We start from the raw sequence: 24,883 nt of genomic DNA on the forward strand, positions 1-24,883 counted from the left end.
ACCAATCAGGAGAACCTAACATGAGGCCCCCCAACAGGAGACCAGAGGAGGAGACCAAATGTGAGACCATGAATCTCTAACCCTAACCCCAACAAAAACATCCAACAGTGGCAAAGGCTCTGGTGCCAAGGAGCTTCTGGTATGGCACAGAAGCTGTGAGACAGGAGCTTCCTGGAGAATGGACACAGTCCAACTCTAACACATTCTGTTTTCCTTCTCTTGTCTAACATGACAAATTCTGGGGCTCACAGTGCCATCATATACACCAACCAAAACATTGCTGCTACGATGCAGCTGGGAAAAGCTCAACATGCACAAATGACCAAGATGTTTTTAGAGAAGATACTGTGTCTCAAAGCACAGTAACAACATTACACATTTTCATTATTTAAAAAGGCATTAAAATATGTTTAAATGTCTTTAATGTAGACCAAACTTACTTTAAGCCCATTATCTAAAGAAAGCTCAAACAATGACACCTTCAGGGACAGAGCACCAGCTGCTTACACACATCCATCCACAGGACCGAACATCTTCTGCAGATGTTCTCCAAAACCTAGGTCAAACCAGAACTTCAATCACAGCTTGACGAGGTGATCGCCAGACCAACAGCGGATCCACCAAACACCACCAGCCCTTCGTGGTTTAATACGTTTACGGAGCCACACGTAACGCAAGTTGAGAAAAGACCATCCTGGGGGTTTCCAGGAGCAGCCATCAGTGGAAATGTCCAGCCTGAAGCCTCACCTCTTTTTGGTCTGGGGAAGCTTTCATGCAGATGGAACACCACCTTCTCCACAAAGTGCTGGATGTTGCTGTGCTCCGGTCCTCTGACGAACACCATCCAGTCATGCGTGAAGCCCTCCACGGTGGGCTTCCGGCGGACCTGGGCTCGGTGCCCCAGCTCCAGCTTCACCTGGACGGCACCCTGCGAGGGCCAAAGCACAATGCACAGTGGGTGTGAAATAAACACACACACACACACACACACACAGGGCAGTGTGCGGAATACCAAAGGAGTTATTAATATGAAAAGCAGCCAGTCAGAGCTGGATTTGTCCCTGTATTAAAAGAAATCAGTGGAGGGGCAAACCGCGCGACATCGTGGTTATGGTTATTACAATAATAATATTATACGATAATAATTATATTAATAATTAATAGTTGTCATTTTTAGCACTGTTGCTGTTATCACTGTTATGATTACTGCTACCATTACTATTTTTGTTCTTACTGCTACCATCAGCACTCTTATTATTATTGTATCCACTGCAAAGCGCTACATTGTCCACTGAATTAGGAAATTAAACATCTGGTCTGGATACTGTAAAGAAATTGTAACCAAAGTGCGACCGCATCTGCGGTTCTCTTTTCTTCCTACTACTCTACATCCTCATCATCATATATTATATATATACTATAGTGTTGGTTTTGTCCTCCCCCCCTCAGTCAGAGAAAGCGTCGGGGCCGCTGTTAGCGACCGGGACGCGCAGGACGCCGCAGTCCCTGCTCTCCGTCTCCGCGCGTCTCCGCGCGTCTCCATGCGTTTTCACGCGTTTTCACGCGTTTGAGCGCCGCTCCCGCGGACGAGCCCCCGCTCCGCTGCGCTCGGCTCCGCTGCGGCCACCGCGCTCCCCGTGGTGGATGGATCGTGGCTGGATGTCCTGGAGGAGAGAGAGACCCCCCGGCCCGGGGGGCAGCACAGCACTCACCGAGGTGGCCATTCCTGGGGCCGCGCCTCGCTGCTCCTTCACGCGGACGTGCACAGGGACGAGCGCACGGGGCAGCGCTGCTCGTTCATGGCGGACACGGACACGGACATGGTCTCTTTAATCCAACTCGCAGCTCCCCGACTTTTCAAAAGGCTCGAGGAGGCGCGGCAGCGCGCATGCGCGCCGCTCAGCTCTCGGTGCGCTCACGGGGGAGAGTGCCGCGGACGCGCCGAGCGGGGGCGAGCCCGTGATGTCACGCAGCATCTTTCGCGGCCGGCACACCTAGGAGACCCGAAGGTGGCGGTAAAAAGGCACCCCGCGTTGCGCGCAGTTTTAATGCCCCCCGTCGTGCAAAAGCGGAGCGTGGAGTCACCCGCGCGGCACGCGACCCGAGCCGTTCCAGAAATGAACAGCGCTTGTTGTGTTCATTTATACCAACTCAACTGTCTGAAGTTTTTCTACGAGTTGGAAGAAAAGAAAGGCCCGGCGGAGTGTCGCCTGACCAGCAGAACCTTTACAGAACCTTTACAGAACCTCTCTCCTCCTCCTGATCTGGCTCCTATGGTACGATTAGTGTAACAGTGTTTTCAAACATAATAGTCTTTCTGCTGCCATACCTTAGAAAAAGCAAAGGGGAAAATACTTGAAAACCGTACGTCCTTGATTTTTAAAGAATTTTAAATAATTAGCCCAAACTAAACAGTCAAAAGAACTTACTTCATCATGTTACATCATGTCACGTGTTCTTACTACTCATCAACTATTTAAAATCTCTCTTTTCTCTCTCTCTCTCTCATACACATACTCTGGACACTCTACAAGATCACAATATTTTATTTTTCATATTCCTTCGTTTGCCTAATTCCTCAGTCTATAGACATTATTACAGGTGAAACTCTAGTGAGGCTACACTTTCCAGTGTGAACCAATGTCCCGGGTTCAAGTCCACCTCTTGCTGTAGTACCAGCCTGAATTGAGGCAGTAAAATACCGTATGAATAAATCACTGTAAAGTTATCTAATATCTTAAACTGCCCTGGAAAGAGGTGTCAAATAGCTAAAGGTTAATAGTAGTAATAATAATAATAATACTAATAATAATACTTTAAGGATAGTAGGAGATCCATGGTATGTGGAGGCAGACCATGCTGAGTCTTTGTTGTTCTCTGTGGCCAGCTAGAAGTGAGGCTTGGCACCACAGGAACAACAGTTTGCATAGTGGATCTTTAGTCGGGAGAGGGAGGTTCCAGGTTAAAATGCCTAAGGGGACCTTTTCTGTTGTTGGATGAAATGTGCAGATGTGTACATAGACTAAAACTAACTGTCTCCAAATGTTTTGCAAGCAAATAAAATATTAAAATACATTATGTTATTCATTAATTTCACCGGTGCTTTCCTCCAAGGACACTTCCAATGTGTGCATATTACTCAGAGATTTACCCGTTTATAATAATGTAATATATACCATAGATATTCAGGGAAGTACCTGGCTTGATCAGTGGTATTACAGCAGGAATAAGGATTCAAATTCTGTTCTTAAAATTCCCGAATACCCTTCAATAAAATCTCTTAATTTAAATCGTACACATTTAAATTTATACCGGTGTCTGAATGTTGATCATACCATGTGGTTTCACATGATAGAAAACGCGAATCTCTACTTGCGCTCCGCTCGGTTTGATCCTCCGGCTTTCCGTCCGTCCACGTGTTTCCACACTGTCCGCTTCCGTGTGTCGGGCGCGCCGCATCGCCTCCCTGTCGCTGTAAGTACCGTACTGCGTGCTTGTCTCTTATTAACCGGAGTTTTGAAACTTTTATAACAGTATATCAACCTGCACGTCCCCTTCACGCCACTGACCCGCACATTTTAATGAGTGTGTGTCCGTTTGACTGTGAGGAAGATGCACCGTCATAGTTCATGGTGATCATCATGATGATGATGATGATGATGACAGATCATCATCAGGCTGTGTTTGTTGCCCTCACCACTCTCGTCTGCTGTTCACATGATGATCTTGTAGGACATGGTACGACTGCAGTGCCATTCGATCTGCAGGTGCGGCAGACTCAGGTTCACCTGCTGCTGCTCTGGAAACCTGGTTGTTTTGTTCGAGTCCCAAACTCCTGCTGTAGAACTTTGATGAAGGTACCCTGGCCTGTACTGTACTGATACAGTAAGAATATCCCCTTTGCTTAGTTAGTACGTGTCACTTTGACTAAAAAGGAAAAAATGTCATCTTGTTTAAAAACATTTGTCAACCCTGTTACACAAGCAGTAAGTATGCTGTAAATAGGGCCACCATGCATGCATGGCATGTACCAGTTGTGGATCTAGAACAGAACCCAAGTCTCGCTCCTTCAAGGAGTCCTTCCTCTGCCGTAGTACCCTTGATGATGACAACACTGTACTCAGTACTGTACAGGTCACTTTGAATGAATGTATTAGTAAATTAGTCGAAATTAATAATAATAATAATAATAATAATAATAATAATTAGTAGCAGACACAGTTGGCCTTTGAAGGTCCTAAAGTACTTATAAGATGATGGTGCATTTTAGTTGACTATGTAGCTGTATTTCCCGACGCAGGTAAGGGACGTGCGCTGTGTCTGATAGCAGAATGGTTTCTCTGCTGGGATGTTGAAGCTGTCCCTTGTAATGAGCTGTGAAACTCAAACCACAGAGTCTGCTGTTTTTTTTTTTTTTTTAAAAAAGTGCTGCCGATCGCTGGAACAATGCCGTTTTGTCCGCACGCTGAAAGCGACGCAGTCCCGGGTACATTGTCTGCGGGACGCCATGCTCACCCCGGAAGGCCCTGGAACACTACTCTGTACCTGTGATGCTGACCGTGGCACCTTTGAGTCTGGAACACAAACCAGTGTAGTGGAAACCACAGCCTCCCATCGTGTTTAAACCGTTTTATTCGTTCTATTCTCAGTCAGTGAAAGAAGTGCAAAGTTTTCTCAAAAGGTTGTTTCGGATGGTCGTATGGTTACATACGTGGCCTATTCAAAGTCGTTCTGTACGACCCGTGGTATTTCTTTAACTCTTTGACTTTCTCTCTGTAATCACATTTTCAACATGTTTTTCCCCATCAGACATGTATCCAAAAAACACATTCGATCGTGACCCGTCTCCTCAACACCTAAACTCTTCGAACTCTTGTTAATTTTCAGTCCTGTCATTCGCTTTGAAATGTTCACTTCCATCAACATCATGAATCGGGTCTTTCAATTTTCTTTCCACCTTCACGCTTCCAGAAAATTCAAAATATCGTTGCCAGAAATGCTGAGTGAATGGAAGTGACGCTGAGCATGTCGTCAGATCGATCTACCTCCGTGTTCACTCTATACAGGTTAATCTCTATTAGTGTGGTGGCTTCTTACCCGGTTGAGTGGGATGCGAGTTGCCCTGATGCCGTGCTGCTGCAGAGTCCGTCTGTGTGTCGGGTTGGAGTAATGACACGTGTGAGCCTGGGAGTGCTGTGGACTGGAGGTGGCCTGTGTGCGCCTGCCTGTTATCACTTCTGTGTGTGTGTGTGTGTGTGTGTGTGTGTGTGTGTGTGTGTGTGTGTGTGGGCAGGCTGCAGTGGGTGTGCTTTGTCTATCACATTCCCCGCTCAGAGTGACCCAGCACATATTAATCTGCCCTGGCGGTCAGCCCAACGTGACCCAGCAGCAGCTGCGGTGCCTGGGCCCTTGTATCGACAGCCCTAGAGGCAGAACATGAGACGCCAAAAGTCGGAATTCAGGCCCCTGGTTGACTCTGCACATGCAGGTGACTCATGCATAATAGATTTAATTTGTGCACTGTTACCTGCTTACGTCGCTGGATGATAAAAAGTCTCCTTTCAGCCCCAGAGAGGCATTTTCTACAGCAGGTAACTAGATGGGTAACATCTGGCTCCTCCCGCACCCTCCATTTGCCATTTAATTTGATCTGTCTTTTTAATTTGCCATGTTTCAATGACAACAGTACAATTTTTTTTTTTTATTTTTTTAAAGCACATCTACCTTAATATCCTTGTGAAGGACTTAAGTCGTCAGATATCGCTGGTTGAATGAAAATGTCACTTTAATTTGTTTTCCAGCAGATGAAAATGTGGTAAATTTGCATTTACAGTAGCTGCAAGTGTTGTTTTGTTATTTCCTAAATGGTTCTTCTTTTGGAAAACGTGGGTTTCATAATAACGTCGCTTTATGTTTGCGTTGCGCTCGTTGAGTGTGAAGTGGAACCCGGCCTCCTGATAACGGGCGAGTGACAGCGCCTGGTCGCCATGGTGAACAAATGACAGCTCAGATCCCGTCCTGAGGGCGTGCCCAGGGTGTGTGTGTCTCGGCGATAAGGAGCAAAAAGCCTGTTGGGTGTGTGTGGGGGCTGTATCTGTATTTACTGCTATTGGTGGCGCCTGACAGGTCCTTAAACGTGAGTAGGCGGGTATTTCTTCGCATGACAACAATGGGACCACCTCCTCATCCCTTTTGCTGCGCTTCGTTTTGACACATTGCGCTCCTTGCGTCTTCTGGTCTCTGCACACGTGTTCGCTCAGCTCAGGCCTCTGTCAACATTCGATTTTACCTCTTTCTCAGCTTTGAAAGTTATAGAATCATGGCAACATTATTATTATTATTATTCATTCATTTATCTGAGACATTTCTCCAAGGTCACTTAAAATATATACTAAGCGACTTACAGTGTTTTACTCATTTTATTTTAGTACCGTGAATTTTACTGTATCATTTCTGGGCAAGTGCCTTGATCAAGGGTATTTCAGCAGAAGCAGTGATTCAAGCACAGTTTCTTTGACCACAAAGCGATGGTTATAACCACTACGCCACCTGCTGATGGTAAAGGGCTGTGATGGTGGAGTTATGATGAGGTATAGTATGGTAAGTATGGTCAGGTACGGCAGGAGCGTGGGCTCCTCACCCCAGATACAAACACTCATTTCCTTGCCGCAATCCCTCCTGTAGGACTGAGCTTCTACTCAATGTTGTGCTTCCTCTCAGATTTCTGTTTATGGTTTATTTCCATCCCTGGAGCATAGCCTGCTGAGACTCTTCTCATAACAGCAGTGCAATAAATATAAACTGATTCTGTTCTCACAATATCTCAGCGAAAGACTAGAGTAAATTTTATACCAGCTAAAAATAAACATGGATTAGATGTGATTTTGATTTTATATTCGTATCTATATATAGTGTATATATAAAAAAGTAGGTAGCATGTAAACATTTCTTCTTAATTTATCACCTTTATCCAAGGCAACTTACAATGTTAAACAAATTTACAATGATTTACCCATTTATACAGTGAGGCAATTTTTACTGTATCAGTTCAGGGCCAATACCTTGCTCAGGTATCATGCTACCTTCTACTCCTATTTTTATACTTTTATAGGTATTTGTATATCAAACAGTCAGAGGCATGAGTTAAGCAGCCCCTTTTTGTGCCCTGTAGGTATGCATATTAGTCGTGGCCAACAGCACCGGGTCTAACTAGTCCTTTTGTAGAAGAGGTAGGCTCCTTGTTTAAATGAAGTCGCGTTGATATGCAGGAACAGTAGCCTGTAGGATGTGCAGTAACTCAAAGACATAGTGTAACATATTGAATGATGACTAGAAGATAACATCCAAGGCAGAAGGTAGCATAGTGGTGAGAGCTACCGCACTGCTGTACAGCCTGGGTTTGAATCCACCTCCTGCTGTACTACCTTTGATCAAGGCACTTGCCCTGAGCTGATACGGTAAAAATTACACAGCCCTATGAATAATAGTAAATGGCTTAACACTGGAAATCCCTTTGAAGAAAAGCATCCGTTTAATGAATAATTACCTGAATAAATTCAAAGCATGCATTTGCATTTATTCGTTTAGCTGACACTTTTCTCCAAAGTGACTTACAATGTTAAGCTACTTTACAATTATTAACCCATTTATACATCTGGGTAATTTTACTGAAGCAATTTAGAGTAAATCCCTTATTCAAGGTTACTACAGCTAGAGGTAAGATTTGAACCTGTGACCTTTGGGTTCAAAGGTGACAGCTGTAACCACTACGCTACCAGCTGTTCCGTATCTATGAATAATGTGTGTTTGTTGTGTTCTGTGGCGTGTTGTTTTTCTGAACATTACGAATCTGCTGGGGTTCATTAAGGTGCCCGACTGAATTGTGGACAAGAGAATAGCCTTGGTAACAGCAGAGCTCTCCAGGGGTCTAAGGGGGCATGATGATTAACTGCAGGTACACTCATCACCAAGCAGATGATTGCAGTTACTGTAAAGGGGTGTGGGCAGGTAGACAGTCCCAGTAGAGAAATGCTCCCAGTAGCTTGTCTTCATGAGCCTCCCTCTTGGAAATTGGTGGAGATACAGTCTCGTTACCCATGCTCACCTCCCCGCTTCCTCCTCCTCACCTGCAGCTCAGCTCCCACCTACAATGACCCCCAGAGATGTCTGACACCTGGAAGAGAAGGTTTGAGTTCCCCAGTCCCCTTGTTCAGGCTCAGGTAAGAGAGCAACACACACACACACGCACGCACACACAAATAGAAACAAGAGGAACTCGTGGTGCTTTCTATGTCTGCAGGCAGTGAAGAGCCTGGTTACAGCCGTGCTGAGGGAAAAGGGCCAGAATGAGGTTCTGCAGCTCTCCACTCAGGTGAGTCACATCTCATGTTCAGCTTTCTGCCACACATCAGAATGGAGCTTTTATCATGCTCCTAGCAGAGATGAGTTCAGGTTGTAGCCCCATGAGGTGATGCACCCAAGTGGAACATGAATACCCCTCCTTGTTCATCTCACAATCTGGCCAGTATGCTCGATAGGGGGATGTAATACGTCTGAAATCAAAAACTCGTTACAGCATATAGCCAAAAAAACAAACAGAAGATAGAACTTGTTGACCTTGTTGAAGTGTAGATATGAGTTATTTGTTTCATACACAACATAGTACAGCTTTACAGAGGATAATCCTGTGACAGTTTCTGTATTTTTTATAATAAACTATTTTGTTTAGTGTCTTTAAAAGCATCTTTTCAAAAGCCCTATGGTAAGAAGAAGACATATAGGAAACAACAATAGTCACTGTAAATTACAGCTAAAACAAAATTAAAAAAAGGCAACTTGAGTGCAGGAGAACGTAAGTGATGTGTAATAGACCTGGGTCAGATGAAGGAAGACTGCAAAGTGGGGAACAGACCGATAGAAGATCAGTGAGGTACACAGGTGCACAAGGATTTTGAAGGAAACACAGAGTCTTACAGGAAGCATTGCAGCGATTCCCTCACAGCTGTCATGTGGTCTCTAGCACAGGACTTGGTCAGGATCCCAGCTGTATTCTCTTTACTCTGTTTCTGAACCGGTCAGCAGCGGGCATAATGTTGCCTTCGGTGAAGGAGCGAGGTGAATGCGGTAACTGGGCTGCCGCGTATCTGAACCCATGGCTTTGGAGAGCAGCCTGTAGGGTGTCCCTGTGGAGCTGGTGGCACTTCTGCCCTCGCTGTCTCCCAGGGGCCACTTAGTGTTTCGACCACATGCTCCTCCCCTGGGACTAATTGTATACTTTGACCCTACCTCTCCCTGCAGAGCCCCACCCTGGAGGTGCTCTGGGAGCAGTGTGGAGGCGAAGAGGCGGGGGTGCGCTCGGCCTGCTGTGATGCGTTGGTGCTACTGGTGGAGCAGGGCCACGCAGACCTGCAACAGGTGCTCAACGGCATGCTCAACCTTGTACCCTCAGCCAGGTAGGTTACTGATAGCTAGTTAGAAAAGAAGCTAAAACATTTCTGCAGGTTGTGATGACTTCATCAGGACTGAGCCCACAACCTCCTGGACAGTAGTGTGTGTACAGATTGTGGTGGACTGAGCTGGCAGTGCCGTTCAGTGGCAGTGGAGCTTCTGGTTTTGGATGCTGAACAGAAGACATGGCTCTAACTACTACACCACTTGCTGCCCCAGTCCTGTGCTCACAATCTTATGTGGACTGTTGTGGTTTATTTAAGAGTCTCACTAGTGTCAGTGTTGTCTGTGCCATTATGGTGTAAATGTATTTTATGTTTGAGGCGTTCGGTTGTTCGCCATTTAGGTTGCAAACGTTTCATCCCCAGTCGAGGTGACATCATCAGTGCGCAAGTTGTGTGATTTGTGTTGGGTTTCATGGTGGCCCAACCGGCAACCGACCAATCAGAAATCCTAAGAACCTTTCATGCTCAAGGTCACATGAAACCAACCAATCACGTCCAAGCTTCAGGCGATCCCACCCATCAAACTACCTATAAAGGAGGAAGCATCCAACACAAATCACACAACTTGCGCACTGATGATGTCACCTCGACTGGGGATGAAACGTTTGCAACCTAAACGCCAAGCTTGGCGAACAACCGAACACCTCAACCATCAACCCGAGCTACAAAGACCACCAATATTCTCTATGATCTTCATGTATTTTATGTATTCATGGAGATAGCTTACTGTACCATAGGAACCACCAGTTGGTGTGGCTGTGTTAGGGACTCTGCTTGCGTGAACACCAGGAGGTCCACAGGGGGGAGGTTTTCCTGGGGACGGTGTTGAAGTTGGACTTTCGTCACTGGGCTTCCATAGGCCCCATCCTTCAGGGACGAACGTGTAGTTTCTGTGGTGCTATCCCGCCAGCTGCGCTCTCTTTCTCTCGGCGAGTGTTTAGCCATCCTTTTTCTGCAATCCGCACATATTTGATGCAATGGAATTCATTATTTATTATTATTTATGTGGTTTGTAATAATTAATGAAGTGTATCCGTGCACAAAACGGCCTCCCAAGGCAGGGGAAGTCAGAACATGAAAGCCAGAAAGGCATTTTCCAAACTATCTCATGGAGGTTTGCTCCCCGGCTCCACCCCCCACCCCCAACTCCCATGCCGGGATACGTTCCATGGTTAAATATAATGGTAAGGCGCAGAGGAGGGGTAGGAAGGCGAAGCAGGGTGCGGGATTTGGAGCGTGCTGGCTCCCCTGCCGCGCAGATGAAAGTGCCGGAGATTAAAGGGAGCCGGGCCCACACCGACACACATAATTGATTTATAACGTGCGAGCGGCACTCGTCGCTGTGCCTCGTCGGGGGACGGCGGCGTCGGCCCTCAGATCCTGCCCGATCCGTTTCTCCTCGCTCTCCCACCCCATCCTCACACACCCACTTACTGGGGAGATAAGTCTTTACCCCCACCCCAACTGTCTTCCCTTCATCAGAGATGGATTCGCCCCCCCCCCCCCCCCCCCCACTTTATTTTATTGGCCCTGAAACTTCTTTTTGCTCTCAATTTTGTTATTTGTCTGGCTGTGGCTGTTGCTAAGGCTGCTCTTCGTGCTGCTGTTGCCATTGTCCAATTGGTGTTTAAGTTTTTTAAAGGTAGAAAAGTTGTCTCTCTTTCTGTTTTCCAGTGGACTGCGTTACTCTTTTATTATTATTATTATTATTATTATTCATCTGCATTTTTTCTAAAGACTTTTACACTGTCATATTTGTATCCTCATCTACTTGACTACTGATTTTCCCTTTTATACAGTATCCATAATTTCTATCATATCAATTTAGGGTAAGTACTTGATCAAGGGTACCACAGAAGAAGGTGGGATTTGAACCCATATCCTTCAGATTGCAAGACAACAACTCTAAATCACTATGCCACCTCGCTGTCTCCATGCTAAAAGGAGGCCCTACACTACCAGCAAGGAGAGTAGGTGGCATAGTGGTTAGTAGTTCCTCATGTAATCTTACAGCTACTGATTGGAATCCCCACTCCTTCTATGGCACTCTTCATCAAAAAACTGACCCTGAATTGATATCATAAAAATTACCCAGCTGGATAAATGGCTAAATCACTGTAAATTTCATTAACTAACATTGCATAGAAAGATGTTAAACTAAACCTTGGACAAATTCATTAAATACTATTCTTTAGAATCCATCTAATACTCAGAAGGCCACTCAGGAACATAGAAAAAATTTTTGGGAAATTGTCACTGTTTCTACCATCAGGATAAAATGTTAACGAAAATATTGTACGTAAATGTTTGTGTACCTTTTAAAATAAAAAAATGTAGGAAGGTGATCAGGAATTGTCTATTCTGAGTTTTGTGCACCTACTCGTCCGATCAACATCGGTGCATAAACTAGACGGAAACAAACTAAGTTTACTTAAGAATCACACAATTCTTAAGAGTGAAATGGGTAGAGAAAGAGAGCAACTATGTCCTGCTTTCTCCTAACGTAATGCACAAATTGTATTTTCTCTGAGATGTACGTCTCTGCGGAGAAAAGTGTCTGCTAAACGAATAAATGTAAAAATTGGGCATTTGGGCTGCGTTAACTGTTACGTTGGTGACGTATGTGATGAATATTACCTGATGCACTCATCCTCTGCAGTATCTTGTTGGTTTTTCGTTCATATGACAGGTGTAAAGGTGCGTCTGTGTACTCGGGGAGGCTGGTAGAGGGTGTGCGGTGGTCGCCGTCTGCTGCTGGGCTGCCGACTCCATCCATGTCCTCTCTGTCCACACAGGAGCGTCCAGGGTCTCCTCAAGGTGCTGGGCAAACTCATGCGAATGCAGGCAGAGCGGCAGCGGAAACGGGACGGAGGCCTCTTCACCTGTCCGTACTCCATCAGGTGGGTCTGAGGTTCCCTCTCGCTCAGAGCCGGTGCTGGAACGCTAATGCTAACTCCCGCAGCCTGCGCTAATGGCGAAACGGAGCATTTTCTATGGAAAATGTGACTGGTTTTCGTTAAATTAACACTCACTTTCTTCTTAAATGCGAGCATTCCAATGTTAAAGCTAATTCGCAGAGCCTGTCATTGACTAATGCTAACTTACAGAGAACGTGTTAGCGCTAGTGCTAGCTCGCAGTGTCCGTCCTAATGGTACCTCACGGAGTCTGTCCTAACCCAAACCCTAACTCGCGGAGCATTATGCTAATACTAGCAGAGTGTTTGCTGACGAAAGAGAGAATGTAACTGACTTTTGTTAAATGTGCTGTCAGTTCAGCCCAGTGCTAATGCTGACTCACAGAACCTCTCCTAATGCTAATACTAGTTCACAAAGCGTCTAGTAATGCTAGTGCTAACCTTTGGCAGCAAAAGCTGTTCTTCCTTAAACTTGCACCGTACATACTGCACTTTATAAGTATAATAGGATCTCACACTTAATAATAGATCTTTACGTTGGTTTTTTTTTTTTTGGTAGAATTGAATGCCGGAGTGAAAATGTGCTGCATTTCGTGCATTTCCGTGTCTCGACTTGTCTGACTGGTTGCCATGTTATCTAGAATATACTCATCACACCACCGATGCGAGTGAAGAATGAGTGAGAACTTTAATAATCCTGAAGGAAACTGCGAGGCTGCAATAGCACACACACAGACACACAATAGTATTCTAGGAGAAATGAACAGGCTACATGGTGAAATAGTGGCAGGCTGCAGTCACACTAGGTTGGTTTGGTTTAAACGAACGAAGGTACTAAGCAGGAAGAATGGGACACATTTTGGTGGAAGTAAATCAAAATATCTTGTTCTGTGTCACATTACTTGGTCTTCACATTGTGTCCAAATGAAACAGTGAGGGTGTTATAATGTCCATTATGTACAGCAGTGTGGCAACGCACTCGCAGACACCTAATAGAGTTTTCATTGATCGCCGAGGTCAAAGGTCACTCTAATTGGAGCACGGCTTCAGACCTCCCCTTCAGATTGGCTGTTCGTGCTCCCATGGGGGCCATCTTCTTAACGGTAATGAAAGTCACGTCGGGCTGATTTCTGAGTGTCAGTTACCGGTGATGGGTGAGAAAGACCGCCGTTTGTTGTTTAATTTCATAACACAAAGTTGAGAGATGACTCCGTAAGGGGACAGGTCCCCCTCCCCCCACCGGGTGCAGGGGTGGGATTGAGGTCATGTCTTTGTCGCAGCCTGTCAGGGAATTTAGGGGTGGAGAATGGCTGAGGAAGGGCAACTGCCTCACCAGCATGGTTTCCATCGGGGTCTGGGGCTAAATGACATCAGAGGCATTTTTCCTCCAGAGGTAAAAAGGTTAAATGAAGGGTAAGCACCCCCTACCTCCTATCCATTTCTTTTGGAGGATGGTGACCACTGTGGTCGGATGGTCAAGAGTGGAGGGCTTTTCTGTCGCTGTCTTTTAAGACACAGACATTACTATTATTATTTAGCTGAAGCCCGTGTCCAGTGTGCCTTTCAGGGTTAGGTTTATACATGGCTTTCATTGATTGTGCCTTAGTGGGGACTTTAGAGGGACTTTAGATTTACAAACAAATCGAGTTACGAATGGACTTCCAATTCAAAGTGTGTTCATGCGTTTCGGAGCCAGTGTACATTTGTTGCAGTTTGGCTTTTAGTGGTTAGAAGGGTGGCGGGTGAGGAAGTGTTGGCTTGTTAAAAGTGTCTGTGTAAGCGTGGGGTAGTTATTCCGCACCCCGGAGTGGAGCAAACACAACAGCTGCTTTGTGAAACACAAAGCTCTTCTTATTGATGCTCGCTAATCGTGTCAGACCCTTTGGTGACACTTATTTATTGCAGATGTTGGGTTGCTGGCGTGTACGTCTGAGGCTCATTTCAAACATGTATGTCAAAATCGAGACTCTCAGAACCCTCCTTCCTCCCCCGGGACGCTCCCAGCTTTGCTTCCTGAACTTGCCGTTGAACTTTGAGGAGTTGAACTGAAGAGTGAGGTTAACCTGTCAGGCGCCTGCCTGGTTTTGTTTTATTTTCAGAGAATATGGTGCAGGGGCTATGGAGGGGCTCTGATGGATGGGGGATGTGTTAAGGCAAAGGTCCCCACTCTTTGTGGGGAAACTCGGGGTACGAGATGGTCAGCGAGATTGGGTTTGGGGTAGGAGGAGCTCTTCTTCTGTGACTGACAGGGTGTAGATCTGCTTGGCCGTTGTGTGCTTCTTGTCTCGTTTTATCTCAGATTTATTTCAGTCAGTAGCATTAAAATTCTGCTTTTTGATTTATGTGAAAATATTGAATCCTTTCGCTATCAGGGTGGAACTGGTCTATCTGAGCTGCTTTTTTTGTGTCCAAAGTATGATAATCCTGCATTCGTTTTTGTCAGAACTGTGATTCAGGAAGAAAAAGCTCTGTGGCGTTTTTAAAATGCATTTAAACTTTTGCTGCTTTTGGACTGTTGTGACCTTCACGTAAGTTAACTTGGCTCATAAAACCGTATACGCTTTACAAGTGGGTGAAGCTCAGCACTCTGAATGCTCACAACCTGTCTTTGGTGATGTTGGTGTAGAGCTTTCAGGGGCATACCCTGCACTTGAAGAGCAAGAGCATGACCGGCGAACCCTTCCAAGGCTCATACACCGACCTGACACACACCAAGTCACTCATACTCACTCGCTCTCTCTCACTACCTTGGATGCAGTCATCACTTGTGTGAATCTGCATTCAGCCCTTGGCTTTTTTTCACCTGGATTTACTTTCCAATTCGGTAGTGCACGATTAAACATAGTACTTGAATGAAGGAACGAATGCGTGAATGAATGAAGGAGAAGTATTACTCTTGTTTAATCTGTGGAGTGCAGGTACTGTTGCTTTGACAGTGAGTGTCAGTCGAGCAATTGGATGTCTGACCTCTGTGTGACTGTCTGTTGTGCATGCGCTGGGTCTGCGGTCACAGTGTGAACTCTGCTCTTCAGGAACCCACCACACCCGTACATCACGGTCCTGGAGAACCGTCCGGACTGCTGGCCCACCCTCCTGCAGGAGATTGATGACTTCATCCAGCAGGCTGCCAGCAGGTGGGTTCTCTCTATGTGTTTCCGATCGGCCCAAAGGACTACAAGCGGTGTAGTGGTTAGAGGCATTGCTTTGCCATCAAAATGCCTGGGTTTGAATCCTGCCACTTGCTGTACCCTCTGTCAAGGTACTACATTTACTGGCAGAAAGTTATATGTGTTATGTGTACTAATGTTCACATTGACTTCAGAAGCAGCCCCTCTTTTTTCACCATGCTAACACAACTTGAATTCTTTCGTAAGTTGTATGATGTGAGAAATTTAGCATATGCTGTGGTAAAATAGGGAAATGGTTAAAGTTATTAAAGTAGGTTCCAGAGGATAGGTTTTAATAAAAAGTGAAGCAGCTTAATGCAGTGTATGACAGGGTGAGAGGGGGGGGGTGAAGACTGATGTCCCTGTCTGATCCTGCAGTGACAAATCAGACCATATCACCTTGCTCATCCCATTCCTGCGCTACCTGTACTGCGAGCCACTGCATCTTCCAGAACACTCAGCATTGAGGCAAAATCTGCTGAGAGTGCTCCTGCCTCCCACTGGGCCAGGGAGTGATAGTACTAGAAGAAACCCCTGGCCCCCCGCCATGACCTGCTGCCTCATGCGCTGCCTGTTGGAGCTGGTTCCCCACATGCATGTGGACAGTGTCACAGCACTGGTGGAATTTGGTCAGTTTGTGGATGCTCTCCTCCCTGCCTTGCTTTCCTCCGATGGCCACTGGGAGCCTGAGTGTGCCCAGCTGGTCCTGCAGCTTCTGTGCGCTTGTCACCTGGGCCTAGGGCTCACTGGGGAGTGTGGCCCTCTTCTCCGCCTCATCCAGAAGCTGCTCCCTGCCTGTTCTCAGGTGAGTTGCTTGGGGTGTGGGTCAGTCCCAGGGTTTGGACCTTCCTATCACGAGGCCTCCTGTGACCCCTGTGATGTTATAGTAATGAAAGTTTCTGTGCTGACTTTTTTCTTCATTATCTTTTTAAAGACGAATATTTAGACGAGTTAATTGGGGTAAAGTAATTAATATGCGCTGTTTGGACCAATGTTGGATTCCCCCTTCCTGCTGTAGTACCTTTGATCAAGGTACGTACACTGAATTGAAACAGTAAAAATTACCTTGCAAAAATGGGTACATCAATGTAAGTTACTTGTGTCTAAACCTTAGTATAAGTCACTATAGAGAAAAAAGTCATACAAATAAGATGATCTAGAGTAGAGTTTACTTTAAAAAAAATATATATTCTGTTTGTGTGTGTGTATACATAGTTTTTCAGTTGGGAATTTTTTGCTCCTTTCCTCCGTGGCCAGTAGGTGTACTTATAGCTTTATAGAAACATTGATAATATATTAGGCTAGTTATGTAGTTTCTTTGTCTCCTTGTATGATATATTTGTGTCTTTGCCTTATGCCTGTGTTCAAGTGCTCTGTGTCACTGTGAGAACAACGCTCAAAAAAATTGAATTTTGTGTGTGTGTGTGTGTGTGTGTGTGTGTGTGTGTGTGTGTGTGTGTGTGTGTGTGTATATTTGGAATGTGAATAGGAATTCTCTATATTCAGATAAAGTTTTATGCAGCTACTAGTGTGATGTCCATTGGTTCATATGGTGGAAAGTAACTAACTGTACTTTAGAATCATGCATCTGCATCGAAGTCTCTCTTTCTGTTGATGTAATAAACACATTGTATTTTCTATGAGATGTACATCGCTTTGGAGAAAGTGTCTGCTAAACGAATAAATGTAAATGTAATGCAAATCTGGAACCATCTAATTATATCCAAGATATACTAGCATATTCAGATTATTTTGTGGTTCCTTTGTTGTCTTACTTCTCTACATTTCCTTTTTGTTTGGTTGTTAAAAGTAGCCTCCAGCTTCAAGGTCTCCTCATTGTGTTGAACCCCATCACCTCCTGGAGCTGTGTGGCTCAATGTTAAAAATTCCTCTTTGAGACACACCCCATTGCAGCCATTACTTTATGTTTACACGTTAACATCTTCTCTGTCCTCGGCCCCTTCTTGCTGCAGGGGTTTCCAATAGAGCAGATGATTGTGGGAATTGCACTGCTACTGATGAAGGCCCCGCCATCGCAGCAGGCAGCTATCCTCACCCTAGGTATGGCCCGGTTGCCCGACCGCCTCGGCCTTCGTGTCAGCAGTGAACTCATTGTCATTTTGAATTCTCACAGCAGTAATTTCACAGGTTTTGATTGGCCTGAAAGTGCTGTTTTACTCTTCCTCTCACTGAAACGCAGCTTCAAAGGTGCTCTCCCTGGAAGGGGAAGCAGAGACGTGCCCCCAGGTGGCCCCTGTCCTGGTTCTGCCCCTCCTACAGATCCTGTCCTGCACAGTGCTGATGGAGGCTCTCATGGACCCCAGCATCCGGGCCCAAAACCAGCAGCTGGCCCACTCTCTCCTGGAGGCTGTTCAGCGGAGGCCCCGTGACACTCCAGAGGTATGGAGGCATCGGTGTAGTAAGATAAGGGTCTTTTTTGGGCTTGCTTACACTTGTGTTTTCTTCTGTATGCTCATTCCAGGTGAGTGATTCCCAATGCTGTGGTCACAGCCCAAGTTAGGTTTTGGGGTGGGTATTCCTGAGGGATGGAGGGACAGTTTTACAAGTAGTTTTAAATAGTAATTTAAATAGAATAGCTGTGGAAAATACAGTATCCATATACACTTAATATAGTATTGTTCAAGGCCATTTACGTCCAACAGTCGTGGGTCAAGCAAATTTTAGGCAGCTTAGATGAGCTCACCCACAAAGTAAGGTCGTCCTGTGTTAGCCTCAGACAAAACATTTGACTGTGTAATAGTGTCATTTTCATGTTTTGTTCAAAAATCGTGTTTCTGTTTAGTTTTTTTTTGTGAAATACTCTTTGAAAATCATCATGCTCTGCTAATTCAGTAAAAGTATACGAATAAACACAAAGTGTCAAAATGATTGGTCATTAAAAGGTTAAAATCAGGGTTGCCACTGAAAAATGACTCCAATAAGCCACTTACGTCTGAATAATATGTGAAAATGACAGTGGTTTTTTTGTCATCTTGTCATTAGTTCCTCAACCGACCAAGCCCTGTGATTTCCGGTGTTGTGCTCTGCTCCCTTCCCAGGATTCTGTGCGCCTTACTCTTCCACTCAGTTCCTGGTACTGTGAGGTACTGGTGGCCACCCTTGTTCTGCGGTGCCTGAGCCGTGACCCAGCGGCGGCCCGTGATTGGCTCCACGCTGCCTGCTCCGTCCTCCCCCTGAACCAGCGTGTACCTGACCACTTTGTGCTCCTTCTGGCCTACCTGGTGATCGTCAGCCACGGGGACGACTGCAGACTTGCCCTAGACACCACTGCCCTCGTGGCCCAGGCTGACCCTTCCCAGGTGGGGCATGATGGAAAATGTCAGATCTTACAGTGTGGCAAAAGAGGAAGTACACACGCGACCCAACTGTTACTAATAACTAATTGTCCACAGCCGGGTTGTGGTGGTCCGGGGCCTATTCCAGAAGAATAGGGTGTGGGGCGGGGTTCACCCTGTATGGGTTAATAGTGCATCACAGGGCAGTCACACATACTCATTCACTCTATGCATTAAAGGCAATTTAGAGTCACCAATTCATCCAAAATGTGTGTCTTTGAACTGTGGGAGGAAACCAGAGCACCTGGAGGAAACCCACAGGAACACGAGGAGAACATACAAACTCCACACGGACTGAGTTGGATATGAATCTATGTCTAAGCCTGCAGTGTATGAGCTGTGAGACACCAGTGCTGTGTGCTCTGCTGCCATGCTGACTGAAATACCCCCACGGGTTCTTAAATTCAACCACTCCATGCCAGTGAGGAGCATCCTAGGAATATTCTGTGTATCACAAGTAGCAAGAGCACATTTTTCCCAGCTAAGGATGTTTTCATCTCCTGGATCTAAGGCCTTTTTAAAGTGATAGATGTTTCCCAGAAGCAAATGCAAAAAGCTGGATGGAGGACTGGGTTTTATTAAGTTCTTGCCAGTAAAAATGACTAGATGAAACTCATTGAATTTCACTGTGTGTGATTGCAGAGTTTGTGCTGCTTAGTATGCATCTTGCTGTGCTGCCATTTTATGAGACTGCATGTTTCATCTGGTGGCTGTAGTTATGCCCTGATCTCCCGTGACCTCCATCTCGGTGAGTGCGGAGCAGGCAGATTGGCCCCCTGGACCCTCGGCGCATTGCACTGCAAACAATTTGCATGTGATGTCGGGAGAATGAACTGCAGCATGAAAAGTGCATTGCTGTGTAGCCAGCAGAGCCAGGAGCTTGGGGTTCAGAGGCCACACGTCCCTGGAGTGGTATGTGTGACGTAGGAGCTCCCATTCTGTCCTCTACCACCCTGCTGCTCTCCTGGTTGTTGCTTTTTGTGGAAGAGAGAAGGAAAAAGGCATCGATGTTGAGTACACTGCCCTTCACCCACCCACCCTCCTTACCCTCCCCCTGACAGGCCGCCATGCAGATGTTGGAGTTGCTAGGCAACAGGCAAGGTGCGACGGAACGGCAGCGATAAGCGCTTTATGCAAATTAGGCGCTGTCGCCGTGGAGTGCCGTCCCCTGAATTCTTCCACTCCATGATGAATTATTTTGCACGGTTTCTCCAGTCTAAAAGAAATGAAGTGAATAATGTACCTTGTGGGCCAGACCCACAGCTGGGAAGACAACTGGATGCCTCTCCGTGTTTAATGGTCCCTCGCTGTTCTGTAAAAAAGTGGTCTGGATGGCAGGACAGCAGCTCGGAAGTCCAGTCACTGGTTCGGTTTGATTCGACCTTACGATTTATGAATCCTCCCACTGAGAGAAGAGAGCTGCTCTATCATTTCTGTCTTGGAGAAAGGAACTGGTTTTGAAAACCAGAATCTGTCCCTGCTAGAAGCTGTTCGGATACTCTGGCTTCTCAACTTACAAACACAGCTAGTTCCGGAGCCCGGAGGTCTGTTCGTAACTCATATTGTTGATATTGTTGGGCGGCACGGTGGAACAGCGAGTAGCGCTACTGTCTCACCGCCTGGGTGGTGCGAGAGGGCATGGATTCGATCTCCACTCAGTCTGTGTGGAGTTTGCACGTTCTCCCCGTGTCTCTGTATGCGTTTCTTCCGGGTGCTCTGGTTTCCTTCCACAGTCCAAAGACATGCTGTTCAGGTTCCCTCACAGTGTGTGAGTGACACAGAGAGTGTGTGTGTTTCACTGATGTATGGATCAGAGACCCCTTGTAAGTAGTGTATCTAGCAGTGTAAGTCACCTTGGTGAATAAGGTGTGTGGGCTGATGGCACTATACAGAGTTCATTGAAGTCGCTCTGGAGAAAAGTGTCTGCTAAATAAATAAATGTAAATGATAACTCTAAAGTCAGGTACCATTAAAACATAGTAAAGTCTAGTAAAGCGGTAAAAGGTTAATAATACAGACATACCTTGATTTATTCACCTGTTTGGTTGTACTGTAAAGTGTAATAAGTAAAAAATATTCTGTTTTTTTTTTTTTTTTTTTTTTTTTTTTTATTATTTTTGTGTTTTATGCTTTGAGTTACATTAAAATTAAACTAATGTCAAACAAAGGAAAATAAAAACTCTTGTTCAATGCCAAACGCTTACTGATTCATGAAGTAAATGTGCAGCATTCCTCAGTCAGTGGTTACTAGAGCTGATGAACACCAGGCATGAACTGTAAGCATTGTGGAAGGGAGCTGAATTAAGGCGGTCTCAGACTTCTGTTTAGGTGCTCCTTACTGCTGTTTCTTGGCTTGCAAGGTTTACTCTACAGTAGAGAGAATTTTTGAAAATTAGTAAGTGAAGGAAATTCTTAAAAGAACAATTTTGAAAAACCGGGAAATGTTTGTGTCTTCAAAAATTCATAGCCTGCATGTTTGTAACATGAGAAGTCACTGTCCTTAATGAAAGTGGTACATGTGGGAAGCTCATAAAGCAAACGAAGACTGAGGAATGGGATCAGGAATATGTTTACCCCACGGTCCACTTTGCTTCACTTTTTCTGCTCTGTGCCAGACTGATCTGTAATTGGCAGCCTCTGTTCCCACCCACAAGGGGTCGACACCCCCTGTATCGGTCATGGAAGGGAAGGGTTAATTCTCTCAGTCCTGGTTCAGAGGTTAAGTCAGCATGCGTCTGTTTCGGCGACAGGGTTAAGATGTTTTGGGCGAGCAGAACGGTTAGCACCACAGTAGAATCGGGGTGGGGGAGCCTCGGAGGGGCTGTGAACCAGACAGCGTGAGTTTCCCACCGGACGCTGTCCTGTGACGTGCCGGAGTACCACTACTGCCAAAGCAGGGATCTCGCGGGGTCTCTGTGGAGATTCAGGCATGGTACTACCATGGGGTGTAACGATGGGTATTACCGCCATTAGCCTCCTACAACAGTCAAGACTTCTGTGTTCTGATTAAAGAATAAAAATAAATAATGATTGGATGACTGGACACAGACATGTACTTACTGGTGATTCAGCCACACAATTACAGTGTAGTTAAAGCTTTTGTATCATCTGAATTAATAACTTCTTAATTATTTATTAATTTGTTATTGTTAATCTTTATCTCATTCAAATCACACAACTCGTTAAAATTATTCAAGTTAGGTTGCCATAGTAATAAAAGATTATTTGCCTCTGAAGGAAAACCAAAGTATAAATAACGTATAGCTTGGTGCCAATAAATGTTGCCGTTATTATTTATTCACTGAGTAAATCAGTTTCTCCAAAGAGCCTTACTGCATTAGGTTTGTACAATAATTTATAGTGAGTTACCTATTTATAATTCTTACTTTATCAATACTAAATACCTTGATCAAGCAGGGTCCAATCAATAGACCCTCTAATCATTACGCCATCTGCTGGATGGAGCGATCTCTCTGTTCATTTGTGAACTGCAATGAGGACAGATGGCTGCAAGGGACACAATAGATGCCCGCGTCTCGAAAAGGAGCCATGAGGCATAGCTTTCGCTGGGGGTGCTTTGAGGAGCCCCAGGCGGAGACCAGAGCACCCCCCTGCAGTCTGGCAACAGCTTCAAAGGAGGAGGGCGCCGGCCGCGAGCCGAAACACAGAGCACAACCTGGCACTTGTAGTGGCCCCATCGCTGCGGGAGAGCACTGTGGTACTGGAATTCGCCCGCACTCTTTCGCTGACTGGCGCTCTCTCACTCTCTCTCTCACACACACACACTGACCCTTCCTCTTTCTCTGACAGGTCCCCAGCCTCCTTCCTGTGCTTATGCAGAGGCTGAGTAAGCAGTGTGATCCAGCCCTGTCCCACGCTGTGCTCTACACCCTGCCCAAGCTGAGCACACACAAGGTGCGCTTCTTCCGCCCCTTATAGCCAAAAGCCTGTTTCCTCCGCTCTTCAACCACTATTACAGTTTAATTGGTGTGATTTTGTGAACTGAGCTCCGCTGATCGCTGCCTGCTGGGGCAGTTCTGTGTTCCCCAGGTGCTGCAAACCCTCCAGATGCTCGGCAGCTCCCCCAAGCTTCAGGCGGTGGCCCTGCGCCTCATGAGTGCTTTGTGGCAAAGGCAGGTGGGTGGGTCGGTCGGTCCGTCTGTCTCCGCCTCACTCTGTTACTCTGTGTTCAGGAGCTGATGGTGCCGCTCTGCCCCCCCCCAGGACCGTGTTTACCCTGAGTTGCAGAAGCTCATGGCCCAGCTGGAGAAGACGTCCACTGTGGTCCTGGGGAAAGATGACCAGTGGGAGCACATCCTGGCCCGGGCCGCCTGCATCCGAGATGTGTGCAGGGAGAGGTCGGCTAGTGGGCGAGGCTTCACAGGGGTCACTTTGTTAGAAGTGTATTTGCGTATTGTGGAGAAATGGAACTCTCTCGACCTGTGACTATTTTGTCTCGATCGAGCAACATTTTGACAGTTGTAACTAAGCAACGAGTTACGACACAATCAGATTCAGGCCAGCAGCAAATGCTGATGGTTATGTTTAAAGAAGCTACAGAAATATGGCTTAGGTTGCTATTTTTACTGTCTGGGTATCCATTCTTTATGTTACTTCTGTGGAAATCTCCAAAAGAGTCCCTGTGAATGCACTGCTCTTCCACTGCCTTTGCTTCATTAACACACACTCAGGTCCAGCATAAAATGAACGGAAACCCTCGGCACACACATACCAGTGTGAGAGCACCTAAGATCCACAAATGTCAGTCCTTCCAGTTACCCTGCTGCAGAAATGGGTAAACAAGTGTGAGCAGCTCAGTGCAGCATGCATTGTAGACTGGCTGCTATCGTAACACACAGACTCCATTATATCGCCTCTGCAGTATTCAGAGTTTTATAACATCTGTGTAGTAATACTGTAGTTCATAATGTATGTACTGATGCTGTTTGTAAAGGAAGGACTGAGATTGAGGTTTTAGCAAGCCTTGGTCTCGAGACCTCTTCTACACCCACATACCCTTGTCCCACCCACAGGCCCTACCAGCACGGGGGGGACATGCTGGCGGAGATCACGGATACCCTGGCGCAGTGTACGGCGGCCGACCAGGCCACACCAGCTGCTCTGGCCCTGCATGGCCTGCGGGAGTTGTGTCAAGCCGAGGTGCGTGATGCACTTTGCAGAGCTCTCAAACTGGCTGTTGGTGCATTGCTTACATTTATGATCTTCTGACTTGGTCTTCCTGCTGCCAGGTGGTGGACATCTGCTCCACGTGGGCGGCGCTGGGGCCCCGGCTCAGCTGCGACTCCAGGCCCCTGGTGGCTAAGGCCCTGGCGGAGCTGCTGGCCTTGGTGCCCAAACTGTCCGTGAAGACAGAAGAATATGAGGTACCACTTCTACAGAATGAGTGTACATTTGTATTTACTCATTTAACAGTTGCTTTTCTCCAAAGAGCTGAAATGAAATGGTAAGTCGCTTAAATTGAAATTGTCCAGCCAAGTCAAAAGTCTGGCAAACGTCACAGCGAATAGGTACCCAAGATCGAAATGCTGTAGACTTCAGGTCCAGGGAGGACCTCTGATGTTCAACCTTTTAGAACGAGACCTGAAATGTAATTGTGTCACACTGTCCTTTGTATGCAAATTGACAGCCATAGTAAATAGTCATTGTTATTGATAGGAAATCAAGTTAAATGATCAAAAATTATTAAGTACCCCCGCAGGTTTGAGACCCACCTCCTACATTAGTGCCCTTAGTGAAGTTACCTACTCCTTTGTTTCCTTCCACAGAAATTCAAAAATCAAGTGGTGACCATCCTATGGGGTCTTGCTGTCAGCAAGGTCAGTTTTTGAACACCATGGATCATCATTCCACAAAGCTAAACATAGCATGTTAGTTTTTTAGGTCTTTTTTGCTCTTTTACTGTGGTTTTACTCGGGGGGCTGATGGGGACAGTGTGATAATGGCCAGTGAAAACCACCTGTTCGTTTCTTTGC

The 24,883-nt window shown here is 46.0% G+C and overlaps 2 protein-coding genes across 5 annotated transcripts in view; one reads left to right on the forward strand and one right to left on the reverse strand.

Annotated features, from left to right (window-relative positions):
• Positions 1-5,188, reverse strand: part of mllt3 (MLLT3 super elongation complex subunit) — a 57,858-nt gene extending 52,670 nt beyond the window's left edge. For 3 of the 4 annotated variants that reach the window (XM_018759639.2, XM_029252516.1, XM_018759642.2), the window contains exons 1-2: positions 1,713-2,270; positions 748-928 (exon numbers count right to left, since the gene is read on the reverse strand). In XM_018759639.2, coding sequence (XP_018615155.1) covers positions 748-928; positions 1,713-1,724 — 193 coding nt within the window. In that variant the 5' untranslated portion in view covers positions 1,725-2,270. Of the gene's footprint in view, positions 1-747; positions 929-1,418; positions 1,665-1,712; positions 2,271-5,097 lie in introns of those variants that run through there. The other variant, XM_018759640.2, reaches the window with a different exon arrangement.
• focad (focadhesin) overlaps positions 3,426-24,883 on the forward strand; it is a 44,061-nt gene continuing 22,603 nt past the window's right edge. Inside the window, exons 1-16 of the mRNA XM_018759646.2 lie at positions 3,426-3,474; positions 8,133-8,219; positions 8,300-8,371; positions 9,298-9,452; positions 12,248-12,352; positions 15,400-15,501; positions 15,913-16,339; positions 17,508-17,595; positions 17,735-17,934; positions 18,594-18,854; positions 22,701-22,805; positions 22,926-23,027; positions 23,115-23,248; positions 23,924-24,050; positions 24,140-24,274; positions 24,677-24,727. Coding sequence (XP_018615162.1) covers positions 8,163-8,219; positions 8,300-8,371; positions 9,298-9,452; positions 12,248-12,352; positions 15,400-15,501; positions 15,913-16,339; positions 17,508-17,595; positions 17,735-17,934; positions 18,594-18,854; positions 22,701-22,805; positions 22,926-23,027; positions 23,115-23,248; positions 23,924-24,050; positions 24,140-24,274; positions 24,677-24,727 — 2,121 coding nt within the window. The 5' untranslated portion in view covers positions 3,426-3,474; positions 8,133-8,162. The remainder of the gene's footprint in view (positions 3,475-8,132; positions 8,220-8,299; positions 8,372-9,297; positions 9,453-12,247; positions 12,353-15,399; positions 15,502-15,912; positions 16,340-17,507; positions 17,596-17,734; positions 17,935-18,593; positions 18,855-22,700; positions 22,806-22,925; positions 23,028-23,114; positions 23,249-23,923; positions 24,051-24,139; positions 24,275-24,676; positions 24,728-24,883) is intronic.

This window comes from Scleropages formosus, chromosome 5 (genome assembly GCF_900964775.1).
Source record: "Scleropages formosus chromosome 5, fSclFor1.1, whole genome shotgun sequence".
Classification (NCBI taxonomy): Eukaryota; Metazoa; Chordata; class Actinopteri; order Osteoglossiformes; family Osteoglossidae; genus Scleropages; species Scleropages formosus.